The following is a 13727-nucleotide window of genomic DNA, read 5'->3' as shown; positions in this document are numbered from 1 at the left end:
TCTAGGATATACTGAAACAGTGTTAGAAGTTTAATATTTTAGATCAAATGAATGTAATGGTAGTTTATGCAGAAAAATTAGTTTATTAACTTTCTAAAGTGTAACAATATTTTGAAAAGAGATGCTTTTTACTGTTAAAGGATAGGAATTAAAACATTCAAATGTTTCAATTCCTATCCTTTAACAGTAAAGAGAATGAATGGTTTATGTGTCTGGAATGGTTTACGTCCTCCCCCCCGAACCAGAGATCCATCCTCCCCCCCCCCCCCCCCCACACACTCGCAGAGCCGCCACCGACCTGGGACGGCTGCGACTACAAGATACCCGTAAGTACCGGAGAGTTTTCGGACGCCATGCACCTACCTCCTCGCCAACCCTCACCGAGGAAGCGCCGGCTTCCGACTTTTATTTAGCAGGTCGCTAAAAGCGTGGATCCGGATCGGGCCGCGCGGTGGGAGAGTGGGAATGCTAATGCATTTAAATCGTCGGGCCGCCGATTCGGGTGCGGACCGGATCCGCGCCTGAATCGGGTGTCGGTAAAGCCGCGATCTGCTCGGATTCGGGTAAAAATCGCGTTAAAGGCCCGATGCCCGAATTTACCGCGATTTCGCGCCCAAAAACAAATCGAATCTTTGGTAAAATCTGGTCCTATGTCTCTTCTTCAGCAAAACTCGAGTTCCATACTACCAAGTAACTATTATATGACATCATATGACTGTTAATATACTAACTGCAATTCATTTAACAAGAAAATGCACCTCATACAAATACATACATAAGAAACAATATACAATATATCTTATTATTATAAATCATATTGCACAATCTGGTCTTGGTTTTCTGAGATAAAATGACCTGACAAAACCCTAGTGCGGAACAACAGAAAGTTCTTCAACAACCAATTATTCAATTCTCCACCATCTTCTGCATTATTCTTTGGAGGTGATATTGGGTGTATCATACAGAGGAATTAATATGTTGATCATAGAATCATAAAATCCCTACAGTAAAGAAGGAGGCCATTTGGCCCATCAAATCTCCACTGACTCTCCGACAGAGCATCCCACCCAGGCCCTATCCCCATATTTACCCCGCTAATCCCCCTAAACTACACATCTTGAGACACCTAAGGGGCAATTCGGCATGGCCAATCCACCTAACCTACACATCTTGAGACACTTAAGGGGCAATTTAGCAGGGCCAATCCACCTAACTTACATATTTTTGGACACTAAGGGGTAAATTAGCATGGCCAATCCACCTAATCAGCACATCTTTGGAATGTGGGAGGAAACTGGAGCACCCAGAGGAAATGCACGCAGACACGGGGAGAACGTGCAAACTCCACACGGACTGTCACCTAAGCCAGGAATTGAACCCGGGTCCCTGACGCTGCGAGGCAGCAGTGCTAACCACTGTGCCACTGTGCTGCCCTAAATGCAGGGTCGATTAGCAGGTAGTGAAGAAAGCCAGCATGTGGGCTCAAGCACATGCCAAAGCACACATCACTAGTCCATGATCCAGGCTAAAGTTCATCTTCAACAGAACTCCTGGGCTGAGGTAAAACACTGGGAGCACGTACCGGGAAGAAAACCTGTAATAAACAAAAATAACCTATCTGATAACGATTAATGCTTTCAGTAGGACAACACTGCCGGGTGCTGGGGATGGGGGAGACACACCCCCAGCTTTTGACAAGTTGAAAGCTGTCCCTACAGGCACCATACCACTGACAACTTTGGAAATCGGAATCCTTTTTATGCTTATGCATGCTTCATCTCACCCACGCACAGCTAACTCACAAATGCTTTCCTGCCCAATCTTGTTTTTAATGAAACCCGGGTTTAACTTGTTAATGGGTAGTCAGGGTAGTGTCCCAGGCACAACCATCTTCAGCTGCTTCATCAATGACCTTCCCTCTGTCATAAGGTCAGAAGTGGAGATGTTCGCCGATGATTACACAACGTTCGGCACCATTCGCGACTCCTCCGGCACTGAAGCAGTCCATGTTCATGTGTAACAAGACCTGGACAATATCCAGGCTGGGGCTGACATGTGGCAAGTAACATTCACCCCACATAAATGTCAGGCAATGACCATCACCAAAAGAGACACTCTAACCACTGCCCCTTGACATTCAATGGTGTAACCATCACTGAATCCCACACTGTCAACATCCTTGTGGTTACCATTGACCAGAAACTCAACTGGACTCACCACATAAACACAGTGGCTACAAGAGCAGATCCGAGGCTAGGAATACTGCGGCAAGTAACTCACCTCCTGACTCCCCAAAGCCTTTCCACCATCGACAAGGCACAAGTCAGGAATGTGATGGAATACTCCCCACTTGCCTGGATGGGTGCAGCTCCAACACTTAAGAAGCTTGACACCATCCAGACAAAGCAGCGCATTTGATTGGCACCACATCTACAAACATCCACTCCCTCCACCACCGCGCTCAGGAGCAGCAGTGTGTACTATCTACAAGATGCACTGCAGCAATTCACCAAAGATCCTTCGACAGCACCTTCCAAACCATCAACGACTTCCATCTAGAAAGACAAGGGCAGCAAATACATGGGAACACCCCCATCTGCAAGTTCCCCTCCAAGCCACTCACCATCCTGACTTGGAAATATATCGCTGTTCCTTCGCAGTCACTGGGTCAAAATCCTGGAATTCCCTCCCTAACAGCATTATGGGTCAACCAATAGCACGTGGACTGCAGCGATTCAAGAAGGCAGCTCATCACCACCTTCTCAAGGGTGACTAGGGGTGGGCAATAAATGATTTTGATTTGATTTGATTTGATCTGATTTATTATTGTCACATTTATTAGAATACAGTGAGAAGTATTGTTTCTTGCATGATATACAGACAAAGCATACTGTTCATAGAGAAGGAAAGGAGAGAGTGTAGACTGTAGTGTTACAGTCATAGCTAGGGTGTAGAGAAAGATCAATTTAGTGCTAGGTAGGTGCATTCAAAAGTCTGATGGTTTTAGGGAAGAAGCTGTTCATGAGTCGGTTGGTACGTGACCTCAGACTTTTGTATCTTTTTCCCGACGGATGAAGAGGTCCTTAATTATGCTGGCTGCTTTTCCGAAGCAGCGGGAAGTGTAGACAGAGTCAATGGATGGGAGGCTGGTTTGCATGATGGATTGGGCTACATTCACAACCTTTTGTAGTTCCTTGCGGTCTTGGGCAGAGCAGGAACAGGTTTTGGGCAGAGCAGGAGCCATACCCAGCTGTGATACAACCAGAAATGATGGCCCAGCCAGCGACACCCATATCCCATGAATGAAAAAGAAAAGGTAGTCCAAGCCTCTGGAACTAATAAAGCAAATGGGTAGGATGGGTAAAAATGGTGGGATGTTTTCCCGTTTTCCCGTTTCCACAAGCATGTTTGTTCTCTCCGATTTGGAAATGTTATGCTACACTGGCGAGCTGCCAAAACTCTCAAAGTAAGAGCTAATTCTACATTTTGAACTAACGGCAGGGTATTCAGATTGCCAGCATTCTTGCTGCAGACCGAACTCAATTCCTCCCCAGTGTTTCTCTTGCTGTCATGCCTTGTGTGTTTGTATGAGACAGCTGGAGAGAGCTGCTCCTGTCTGGGTAAGCATGCTGGGGTCCAAGATAGAGGTAATTAGGGCAGCCTGCAGAGTGTATCCTTCAAAGTCAAAACAAAAAGCAGAAACTTGACTGGAGTTAAGCTATTTCTTCAGGAAGTGAACTAAATATCCATGATTCATTGAATACAGAAGTTGGGACGTCTTGTTGAAGTTGTACAAGGCATTGGTAAGGCCACAATTGGAATGTTGTGTGCAGTTCTGGTCACCCTATTGTAGAAAGGATATTATTAAACTAGAAAGAGTGCAGAAGAGATTTACTAGGATGCTACCAGGACTTGATGGTTTGAATTATAAAGAGAGGCTGGATAGACTGGGACCTTTTTCCTCTGGAGCGTAGGAGGCGGAGGGATGATCTTATAGATGTCTATAAAATAATGAAGGGCACAGGTCAGCTGGATAGTCAATATCTTTCCCCAAAGGTAGGGGAGTCTAAAACTAGAGAGCATAGATTTAAGGTGAGAGGGGAGAGATACAAAAGGGTCCAGAGGGTCAATTTTTTCACACAGAGGGTGGTGAGTGTCTGGAACAAGCTGCCAGAGGTAGTAGTAGAGGCAGGTACAATTTTGTCTTTTAAAAAGCATTTAGACAGTTACATGGGTAAGATGGGTATAGAGGGATATGGGCCAAATGCGGGCAATTGGGACTAGCTTAGGGGTTTAAAAAAAAGGGTGGCATGGACAATGGACCCGAGTTGAACTTATCTGTGTGTTCCCCTGAGTTCTCGTTGGTACCCCCTGAGCAGTGAACACCGCAGAGGGTGCTGGCTGCCTGAGCACTCACCTCTCAAACCGCCCCCCTCAGAGGTGAAGGCGCCAGGTTTATGCCTCTGTAGCAGGCGGCATGATGGCACAGTGGATAGCACTGCCGCTTCACAGTACCCGGGACACAGGTTCGATTCCTGACTTGGGTCACTTTTTGTGCGGAGCTTGCATGTTCTCCCTGTGTCTGCGTGGGTTTCCTCCGGGTGCTCCGGTTTCCTCCCACACCCAAACACATGTAGATTAGGTGGATTGGCCATGCTAAATTGCCCCATAGTGTCCAAAGGTGTACAAGTTAGGTAGATTGGCCATGCTAAATTGCTAAATAGTGTCCAAAGATGTGTAGGTTAGGTGGATTGGCCATGCTAAATTGCCCCTTAGTGTCCAAAGATGTGCAGGTTCGGTGCATTGGTCATGCTAAATTGCCCCTTGGTGGATTGACAGGGTAAATACGTGGAGTTACGGGGATAGGGTGGGATTGTTGTCGGTGCAGACTCGATGGGCTGAATAGCCTCCTTCTGCATTACGGGGATTCTATGATTCTAAGTGTTGTAAATGACGCCGACATGACATCACACTGGCGCCAACTGTAAGTTCTGTGCGGGTTGGATATCCAGAAAGAGTGCTCATTAGTGACACGCCAATGTATTAAAAAGAGCATTCTGTGGTCCCGCGGCGAGTTCACACGCCACTCCGCCACTGAGGGGCCAGTTGGATCAGAACTCAGAAACTAGCCAGCACAAATCACGCTCTCGGGATTTTGAGCATGCACTGTCAGTCCCACTGACAGAGAATCCGGGCTCAAAATTGCCCCATCAACTGCTTTGTGCAGTAAATCACTGCCGGGACTTTTGTTCTGTAATGTGTGACTGAGCTTTCTCGTGAGAGATTATTGTAATTTGCTTTCCAAAAGAACACTTAAGTAGGTTTCTTTGACATCAAAAACTGACGTGCGATATTTCTCTGCAGCTTGTAAATAAGCCATTCCACACTCCAGGCATTTATTGTCTCATTCTAACCCATTAGAGGAGCCCTTGTCAATTCTGGAAGATATTCAAACGTTCTATCAAACATCCTTCATCACTTCAGGAGAACCACTTAACAACATCTACACGACAGGACTAGGTTAGCACTTAGACACAAAGGCTATACTATCGAATGGACCTATAATCTCTGGAGTTCAGAATAAAAGAGAAGTAATCTCAATGAAATGTATCAAATTCTTCAAGGGTTTGACAGGGTAGATGTTGGAAGGCTCTTTCTACCAGCTGGAGGGTTTCGAACTAGGGGTCACAGCGTCAGGACATGTGAAAAGGGCACTCAGTTGAATGCAGACTCAATGGCGTTGCAATTACACGGTGTTTCCTTGAGGTTTTCTCCTGCCTGGGTGATGGCCTGTCCCTACGAAGCTGAAAAGTCGGTCATTTAGATCTGAGATGAGGAAACATTTCATCACGCGGACGGTTATTAATCTTTGGAACTCTCTAGCCCAGGGAACTGTGGGTACTGAGTCATTGGGCAGGATTTTACTACCTCGATCATCCTGAAACCATAGAATCCCACCTGAGGTCAACAGACTATCCATTGTCCACCCCTCGCCCGCTCCGATTCCCACTGCGGGCGGGACGGTAAAATTCCAGCAATTGAACATGTTCAAGGCTGAGATCAAAGAAGTTTGGTGTGGAAATGTGGAATGTTAGCCACAACCTTATCCTATTGAATGGGGAGACGGGGAGTTCAAGGGGCCAAATGGCCTTGCTCCTGTCTCTTATGTTGTTACAGACACCAATCCACCAAAAACACCCCAATCCAGTCATTGATAAGACCATAAGATATAGGAGCAGAATTAGGCCATTCAGCCCATTGAGTCTGCTCCACCAGTCAATCATAGAACATAGAACCTAGAACATTACAGCACAGTACAGGCCCTTCGGCCCTCGATGTTGTGCCGAGCTTTGTCCGAAACCAAGATCAAGCTATCCCACTCCCTATCATTCTGGTGTGCTCCATGTGCCTATCCAATACCGCTTGAAAGTTCCTAAAGTGTCCGACTCCACTATCACAGCAGGCAGTCTATTCCACACACCAAACACTCTCTGAGTAAAGAACCTACCTCAGACATCCCTCCTATATCTCCCACCATGAACCTTATAGTTATGCCCCCAAGTAACAGCTACATCCACCCGTGGAAATAGTCTCTGAATGTCCACCCTATCTATCCCCCTCATCATCTTATAAACCTCTATTAAGTCACCTCTCATCCTCCTCCGCTCTAAAGAGAAAAGCGCTCGCTCCCTCAACCTTTCCTCATAAGACCTACCCTCCAAACCAGGCAGCATCCTGGTAAATCTCCTTTGCACTCTCTCCAATGCTTCCACATCCATCTTATAGTGAGGTGACCAGAACTGCACACAATATTCCAAATGTGGTCTCACCAAGATCCTGTACAGTTGCAGCATAACCCGACGGTTCTTAAACTCAAACCCACTGTTAATAAACACTAACACGCTATAGGCCTTCTTCACAACTCTATCCACTTGAGTGGCAACCTTCAGAGATCTGTGGATATGAACCCCAAGATCTCTCTGTTCCTCCACATTCCTCAGAACCCTGCCGTTGACCCTGTAATCCGCATTCAAATTTGTCCTCCCAAAATGAATCACCTCGCACTTATCAGGGTTAAACTCCATCTGCCATTTTTCGGCCCAGCTCTGCATCCTATCAATGTCTCTTTGCAGCCTACAACAACCCTCCACCTCATCCACTACTCCACCAATCTTGGTGTCATCAGCAAATTTACTGACCCACCCTTCTGCCCCCTCCTCCAAGTCATTGATAAAAATCACAAATAGCAGAGGACCCGCACTGATTCCTGTGGTACACCGCTGGTAACTGGTCTCCAGTCTGAAAATTTTCATCACCGCCCTCTGTCCTCTATGGGATACATGATGTGGAGATGCCGGCGTTGGACTGGGGTAAACACAGACAGAAGTTTAACAACACCAGGTTAAAGTCCAACAGGTTTATTTGGTAGCAAAAGCCACACAAGCTTTCGGAGCTCTTAGCCCCTTCTTCAGGTGAGTGGGAATTCTGTTCACAAACAGAGCTTATAAAGACACAGACTCAAATTACATGAATAATGGTTGGAATGCGAATACTTACAACTAATCAAGTCTTTAAGAAACGAAACAATGTGAGTGGAGAGAGCATCAAGACAGGCTAAAAAGATGTGTCTTGTCTGGAGACAATACACATCTTTTTAGCCTGTCTTGATGCTCTCTCCACTCACATTGTTTCGTTTCTTAAAGACTTGATTAGTTGTAAGTATTCGCATTCCAACCATTATTCATGTAATTTGAGTCTGTGTCTTTATAAGCTCTGTTTGTGAACAGAATTCCCACTCACCTGAAGAAGGGGCTAAGAGCTCCGAAAGCTTGTGTGGCTTTTGCTACCAAATAAACCTGTTGGACTTTAACCTGGTGTTGTTAAACTTCTTTCTATGGGATAGCCAGTTACTTATCCAATTGGCCAAATTTCCCTCTATCCCACACCTCCTTACTTTCTTCATGAGCCGACCATGGGGAACCTTATCAAACACCTTACTAAAATCCATGCATATGACATCAACTGCTCTACCTTCATCTACACACTTAGTTACCTCCTCAAAGAATTCAATCAAATTTGTGAGGCAAGACTTACCCTTCACGAATCCGTGTTGACTATCCCGGATCAAGCTGCATCTTTTCAAATGGTCATAAATCCTATCCCTCAGGACCTTTTCCATTAACTTACCGACCACCAAAGTAAGACTAACCGACCTATAATTACCAGGGTCATTCCTATTTCCCTTCTTGAATCATGACTCATTAGTTTTTCAACTCCATTCCCCTGCTTTTTCCCGTATCCTTTGATCGCCTTACCATAATATAATGGGGCGGCACGGTGGCACAATGGTTGGCACTGCTGCCTCACAATGACAGGGACCCGGGTTCGATGTTGCATGTTCTCCTCGTGTCTGTGTGGGTTTCCTCCAGGTGCTCCAGTTTCCTCCCACAGTCCAAAGATATGCAGGTTATGTGGATTGGCCATGCTAAATTGACCCTAAGTGTCAGGGGGATTAGCTAGGGTAAATGCATTGGGTTATGGGGATAGGGCCTGGGTGGGATTATGGTCCGTCCAGACTTGATGGGCCGAATGGCTTCCTTCTGCACTGTAGGATTCTATGATTCTATGATACCAATCAAGAACCTATCTATCTCTGTCTTAAATACACTCAATGACCTGGCCTCCACAGCCTTCTGTGGCAATGAATTCCACCATTCACCTCCAGCTGAAGAAATTCCTCCTCATCTCGGTTCTAAAGGGTCGTCCCTTTACTCTGAGGCTGTGCCCTCGGATCCGAGTCTCTCCCACTCATGGAAACATCTTCCCCAGTCCACTCTATCCAGGCCTTTCAGTATTGTGTCTTATTCAATGAGTCTCATTCTAACCCATTAGAGGAGCCCATCTAAATTCTGGAAGATATTCAAACATTCTACCAAACATTCCTTGTCACTTCAAGATAACCACTTAAGAATATCTCTTCACAGGACTGGATTAACACTTAGGTTTATCTTATCTTAAACTTACCTTATGCAGACAAAAATCGATCTGTGATCTCTCGAGCAGAAAACTATTCTATCCCAAGTAATGAGAAAACAAAGGAAGGTATATGTTACTGTCCCAACAGTTGTACAGGAGGGCGTTTCAATTATATTATTCAACCCTCGTGGCCTGGCAGCATTGTTCCCTTTTTATCAGCACACGGTTATGCTGGAGGAGTTAACTGATTTCTAACGGATCTGTCATACCTTTTGGCCACAGCGCTGAGAAGTACGCGCTAAAGGGGAAAGGAACAAATGTAACTCAATTCACTGACAACTCTGCAAAATGGATTTTGTGTTAATAAAAGAAAGTAGCCGCAGGCAATTGCTGACATCCACTGTGAACCATGTTCCATTGCAAAGAATTGCTCCCAGTTCAGGAAAATATTTTCTGCACATTCTGCATGAGTTACTTTTTTTTAATTCAGTCATGGGACATGGGCGTCGCTGGCTGGCCAGCATTTTGTACCCATCCCTAGTTGCCCTTGAACTGAGTGGCTAGTGAGGCCATTTCAGAGGGCAGTTGGGAGCGAACCACATTGCTGTAGCTCTGGAGTCACATGTAGGCCAGACCAGGTAAGGACGGCGGATTTCTTCCCTGAAGAACATTAATGTTTACCACAGTCCAACGCCAGCATCTTCACATCATGAACATTAATGAACCAGATGGGTTTTTCCAACAATCGACAATGGTTTAGGACGAAGATGAGGAGACATTTCTTCACCCAAAGAGTGAATTCATTACCACAGGAAGTAGTTGATGCCAAAACATTGAATGTATTCAAGAGGCGGCTGGATGTAGCACTTGGGGCGAATGGGGTCAAAGGTTGTGGGGAGAAAGCAGGATTAGACTATTGAGTTGGACGATCAGCCATAATCGTGATGAATGGTGGAGCAGGCTTGAAGGGCCAAATGGCCTCCTCCTATATTTCATGGTCATCAGTAGACTGTTAATTCCAGATTTTTTTAATTGAATTTAAATTCCGCCATCTGCCGTGGCGGGATTCGAACCTGGGTCCCCAGAACATGAGCTGAGTTTCTGGATTAATAGTCTAGCGATAATGCCACTAGGCCATCGCCTCCCCTAGATTGCAACAGTTAGGAAACCACCTTTAATTCTTTGCTGTATTAACACAGTGGGCAGAATTTTCCCATCCCCGCCGACACGGGAATCGCAGCGGGCAGGACGCGGACCATGAGAAGGTCCATTGACCTTAGGCGGGATTTTCCGGCCTTTTCCGACAAGTGCGGCCAGAAAATCCCACCCTGTGAATTAAAGATGGTGCCAGAGGGTGGCGAACATTTGCGAGCTGTCCCCACCATACCCTCTCATTCTATCTTTTACTCTTGTTTAGAGCTCTTAAGACACTACTCTAACTCTCTCAAACTCATTATATTAAGTTGACCTTTCTCTGCACCCTAGCTATGACTGTAACACTACATTCTGTACCCTCTCCTTTCCTTCTCTATGAAAGGTATGCTTTGGCTGTATAGTGTGCAAGAAAACAATACTTTTTACTGTATACTAATACATGTGACAATAATAAATCAAATCAAAATGATATAGGGCAATATTCTCCGGCCTCCCAACTACATGTTTCCCATCAACAGGAGGTGGCGCATTTTCCGCTAGTGGTGGGATTCTCTGGTCCCACCATGGTAAATAGGATTTTGTCAGAGCTGTTTTGTCTATAACCAGTATTGTCTGTTGTTTCTGAAGCAGTATAATTGATACCATGTTTGTCTTAATGTGAACTAATGCAGTGTTCTGTAGTTTAAGAGTTCCCCTGGGATTACGGAGCAGAGCTTGATTGGGATGATTGACAGGTCAGGTCATATGACTGGAAACAGCTAGGCTTTCACAGAGAATTCCACCTTAGTTGCTGTTTTCAGATGCTGTTTGGAATTGAGAGAGCGCAGGGTCTCTTTTTTCCCCTCCCTGGAGTTGGAGACTCTGCTGTCTTAGTGTTGCTGCTTTAGAAGCCGCAGAGAGAGGAAGATATCCTTTCCTGTCCCTTAAGTCTGAAGACTGGAAGTTGCTAGAGACTGGGCTTACTTGTCTGTTTTGCTGCCTTGAGGATATATCCTTCTCTGAAAACTGCTGTTTAGATTTCAGTCCATAGGTGTTGCAAAGCTGGAAATCTAGTATCACATGAGCATACTTGTTTTAGTGCTAACCAATTCTGAAGAAGGGTGTATATCTATGGGGTATTGCTTTAAATTGGAACAACAGAGATAGCTAACTGTTAAGAATTTTAGTGTGTCATGTCTAAGTCTTGTAATGGGTAAAAGTGATGCTAATTCTTTTTGTTATATTCTAACAGTGTTCTTAAATAAACTTTGTTTGATGAAAGCTCCCTAGTGGGTCACTTGAATCATACCTGGAGTGAAACACCTTATGCTCACGCTAATGCCAAAACCAAATGTAAACTTAGGGTCTAGGCTAACTTCACAAAACACCTTGGAGTTTCTGGCCTGGATTTTAACACAGGGTTGTGAACAGTCTGATTATAGGAGGATGGAATTTGTGACTGGAACGGTGATATTGGCTTCCTACATCCTTTTTTTAAATATTAATACCCTCCTTAAAATGTATCTCTTTCACTTGGTCCTTTCCTTTCCTTTAGCTTCTGTTTTTATCTGTCTATGTCTCTTTGTAGCACCTTCGAATGATTTTGATATCAAAGAAACTGTGAAAATGCCATTCGTTGCTATTGTAAAGTTTATTTATTAGTCACAAGTCTGGCTTACATTGACATTGCAATGAAGTTACTGTGAAATTCCCCTAGTCGCCACACTCCCTCCGGCACCTGTTTGGGTCAATGCACCTAACCAGCACGTCTTTCAGATTGTGGGAGGAAACCGGAGCACCCGGAGGAAACCCACGCAGACATGGGGAGAATGTGCAAACTCCACACAGACAGTGACCCAAGCCGGGAATTGAACCCGGGTCCCTACTGCTGTGAGGCAGCAGTGCTGACCACTGTGCCACCGTGCCGTCTATCGTGTTTGCTTTGTGCGGACAATTCAAGTCCCAGTTTTTCAAGGCGGTAATTCCTGCGAATGTTTATTATTTGCCAACATTCCTCCAAAATGGAATACTTCAGAGGGGGACCCTGGTTCGGATTTCTAACTGGAAACTGTGGCTGGAAATCGCCAGCCAGCGAGGATGGAGAATCAGCCAAATCCCTGTTCACTGCAGCGGGACTGGAGAATTCCACTGGCATGAATAGCTGGAGAATCCCGCCCATTCTCTATTCTCCAACACTGATATTACTTGCCTTAGTGAACCCAATTCACAAATCTGTTTTCAATTTCTCAGCAACGAACAATGCAAATAACAAAGTACAAAACAGGGCGAGGTAGACAGACTGTACATTAATCAGAATATCTCACTTTTCAGTGTATCCATCCTTCCTGATCCACTTCTCACATGACTGTCAATCACCGTAGCCTTCGTGAGCACCTTTACAAAGAAAGAGATCAGAACATTTTCAATTTAAATTTTCCCTATTTTAATGTGTTGCTTTAAAGTTACTCATCAGCGAAAGCATCTTGGAAACATATTTACAACATAGCACAGAGAACGGCACGGCAGCACGGTGGTTAGCACTGCTGCCTCACAGCACCAGGGACCGGGTTCGATTCCCGGCTTGGGTCACTGTCTGTGCGGAATCTGCATGTTCTCCCTGTGTCTGCTTGAGTTTCCTCCCATAGTCCAGAGATGCGCGGGTTAGGTTGATTGGCCATGCTAAATTGCCCCTTAGTGTCAGGGGGACTAGCTAGGGTAAATACATGAGGTTACGGGAATAGGGCCTTGGTGGGATTGTGCTCAGTGCAGGCTCGATGGGCCAAATGGCCTCCTTCTGCACTGTAAGATTCTATGATTCCTCCCCCTGGCCTCCACTCTCCCTACACAACTCCTTCTCCCATTCACCTCCAACCTTAGCGTAATGATCACTCAACTCTTCAGCCTGGTTTGACATGGAACGTACTCATAAATCCCCAAGGCCTACGACAGGTTAAAGTTAAAGTTTATTTATTAGTCACAAGTAGGCTTACATTGACACTGCAATGAAGTTACTGTGAAATTCCCCTAGTCACCACAGTCCAGCCCCTGTTTGGGTCAATGCACCTAATCAGCACGTCTTCCAGACTGTGGGAGGAAACCGGAGCACCCGGAGGAAACCCACGCAGACACGGGGAGAATGTGCAAACTCCACACAGACAGTGACCCAAGCCGGGAATCGAACCCGGGTCCCTGGCGCAGTGAGGCAGCAGTGCTAACCACTGTGCTACCGTGGTGGGTAAAACGTCAAGTTTTCATTCTTAATTTGGAAAACGCATCTAAGTAGGGCTCCTGTTTCATTATAACATATGAGGGTCAGTCAATTCTTTTTGTTTTTTATGACAATGTTGGGACAGCGGTCGCTGTGAAGTTACAGGATGGTTTATGTAGATATTTCTCTTCTATGTGGGAGACTGATACTTCAATAACCTTTGTCTCACCTTTTCATTGGGCCTATTTTTGGGATTAAATCTGTTGGTTACATCCAGCCACTGAGATGCAGATTTTCACTCCATCTGACGAAGGGGCAGCGCTCCGAAAGCTTATGGTATTTGCTACCAAATAAACCTGTTGGACTTTAACCTGGTGTTGTGAGACTTCTTACTGTGCTTACCCCAGTC

At 45.4% G+C, this 13727-nt stretch overlaps 1 protein-coding gene across 1 annotated transcript in view; it reads right to left on the bottom strand.

The window, feature by feature from the left end:
• Nucleotides 1-13727, bottom strand: part of LOC144504758 (uncharacterized) — a 46113-nt gene that overhangs the window by 16278 nt on the left and 16108 nt on the right. The window contains exon 4 of the mRNA XM_078230502.1: nucleotides 12435-12504. Coding sequence (XP_078086628.1) covers nucleotides 12435-12504 — 70 coding nt within the window. The remainder of the gene's footprint in view (nucleotides 1-12434; nucleotides 12505-13727) is intronic.

Source organism: Mustelus asterias, chromosome 15 (assembly GCF_964213995.1).
Source record: "Mustelus asterias chromosome 15, sMusAst1.hap1.1, whole genome shotgun sequence".
Classification (NCBI taxonomy): domain Eukaryota; kingdom Metazoa; phylum Chordata; class Chondrichthyes; order Carcharhiniformes; family Triakidae; genus Mustelus; species Mustelus asterias.
The sequence above is the reverse complement of the archived record's forward strand: the minus strand, read 5'-3'. Positions and strand labels throughout refer to the sequence as shown.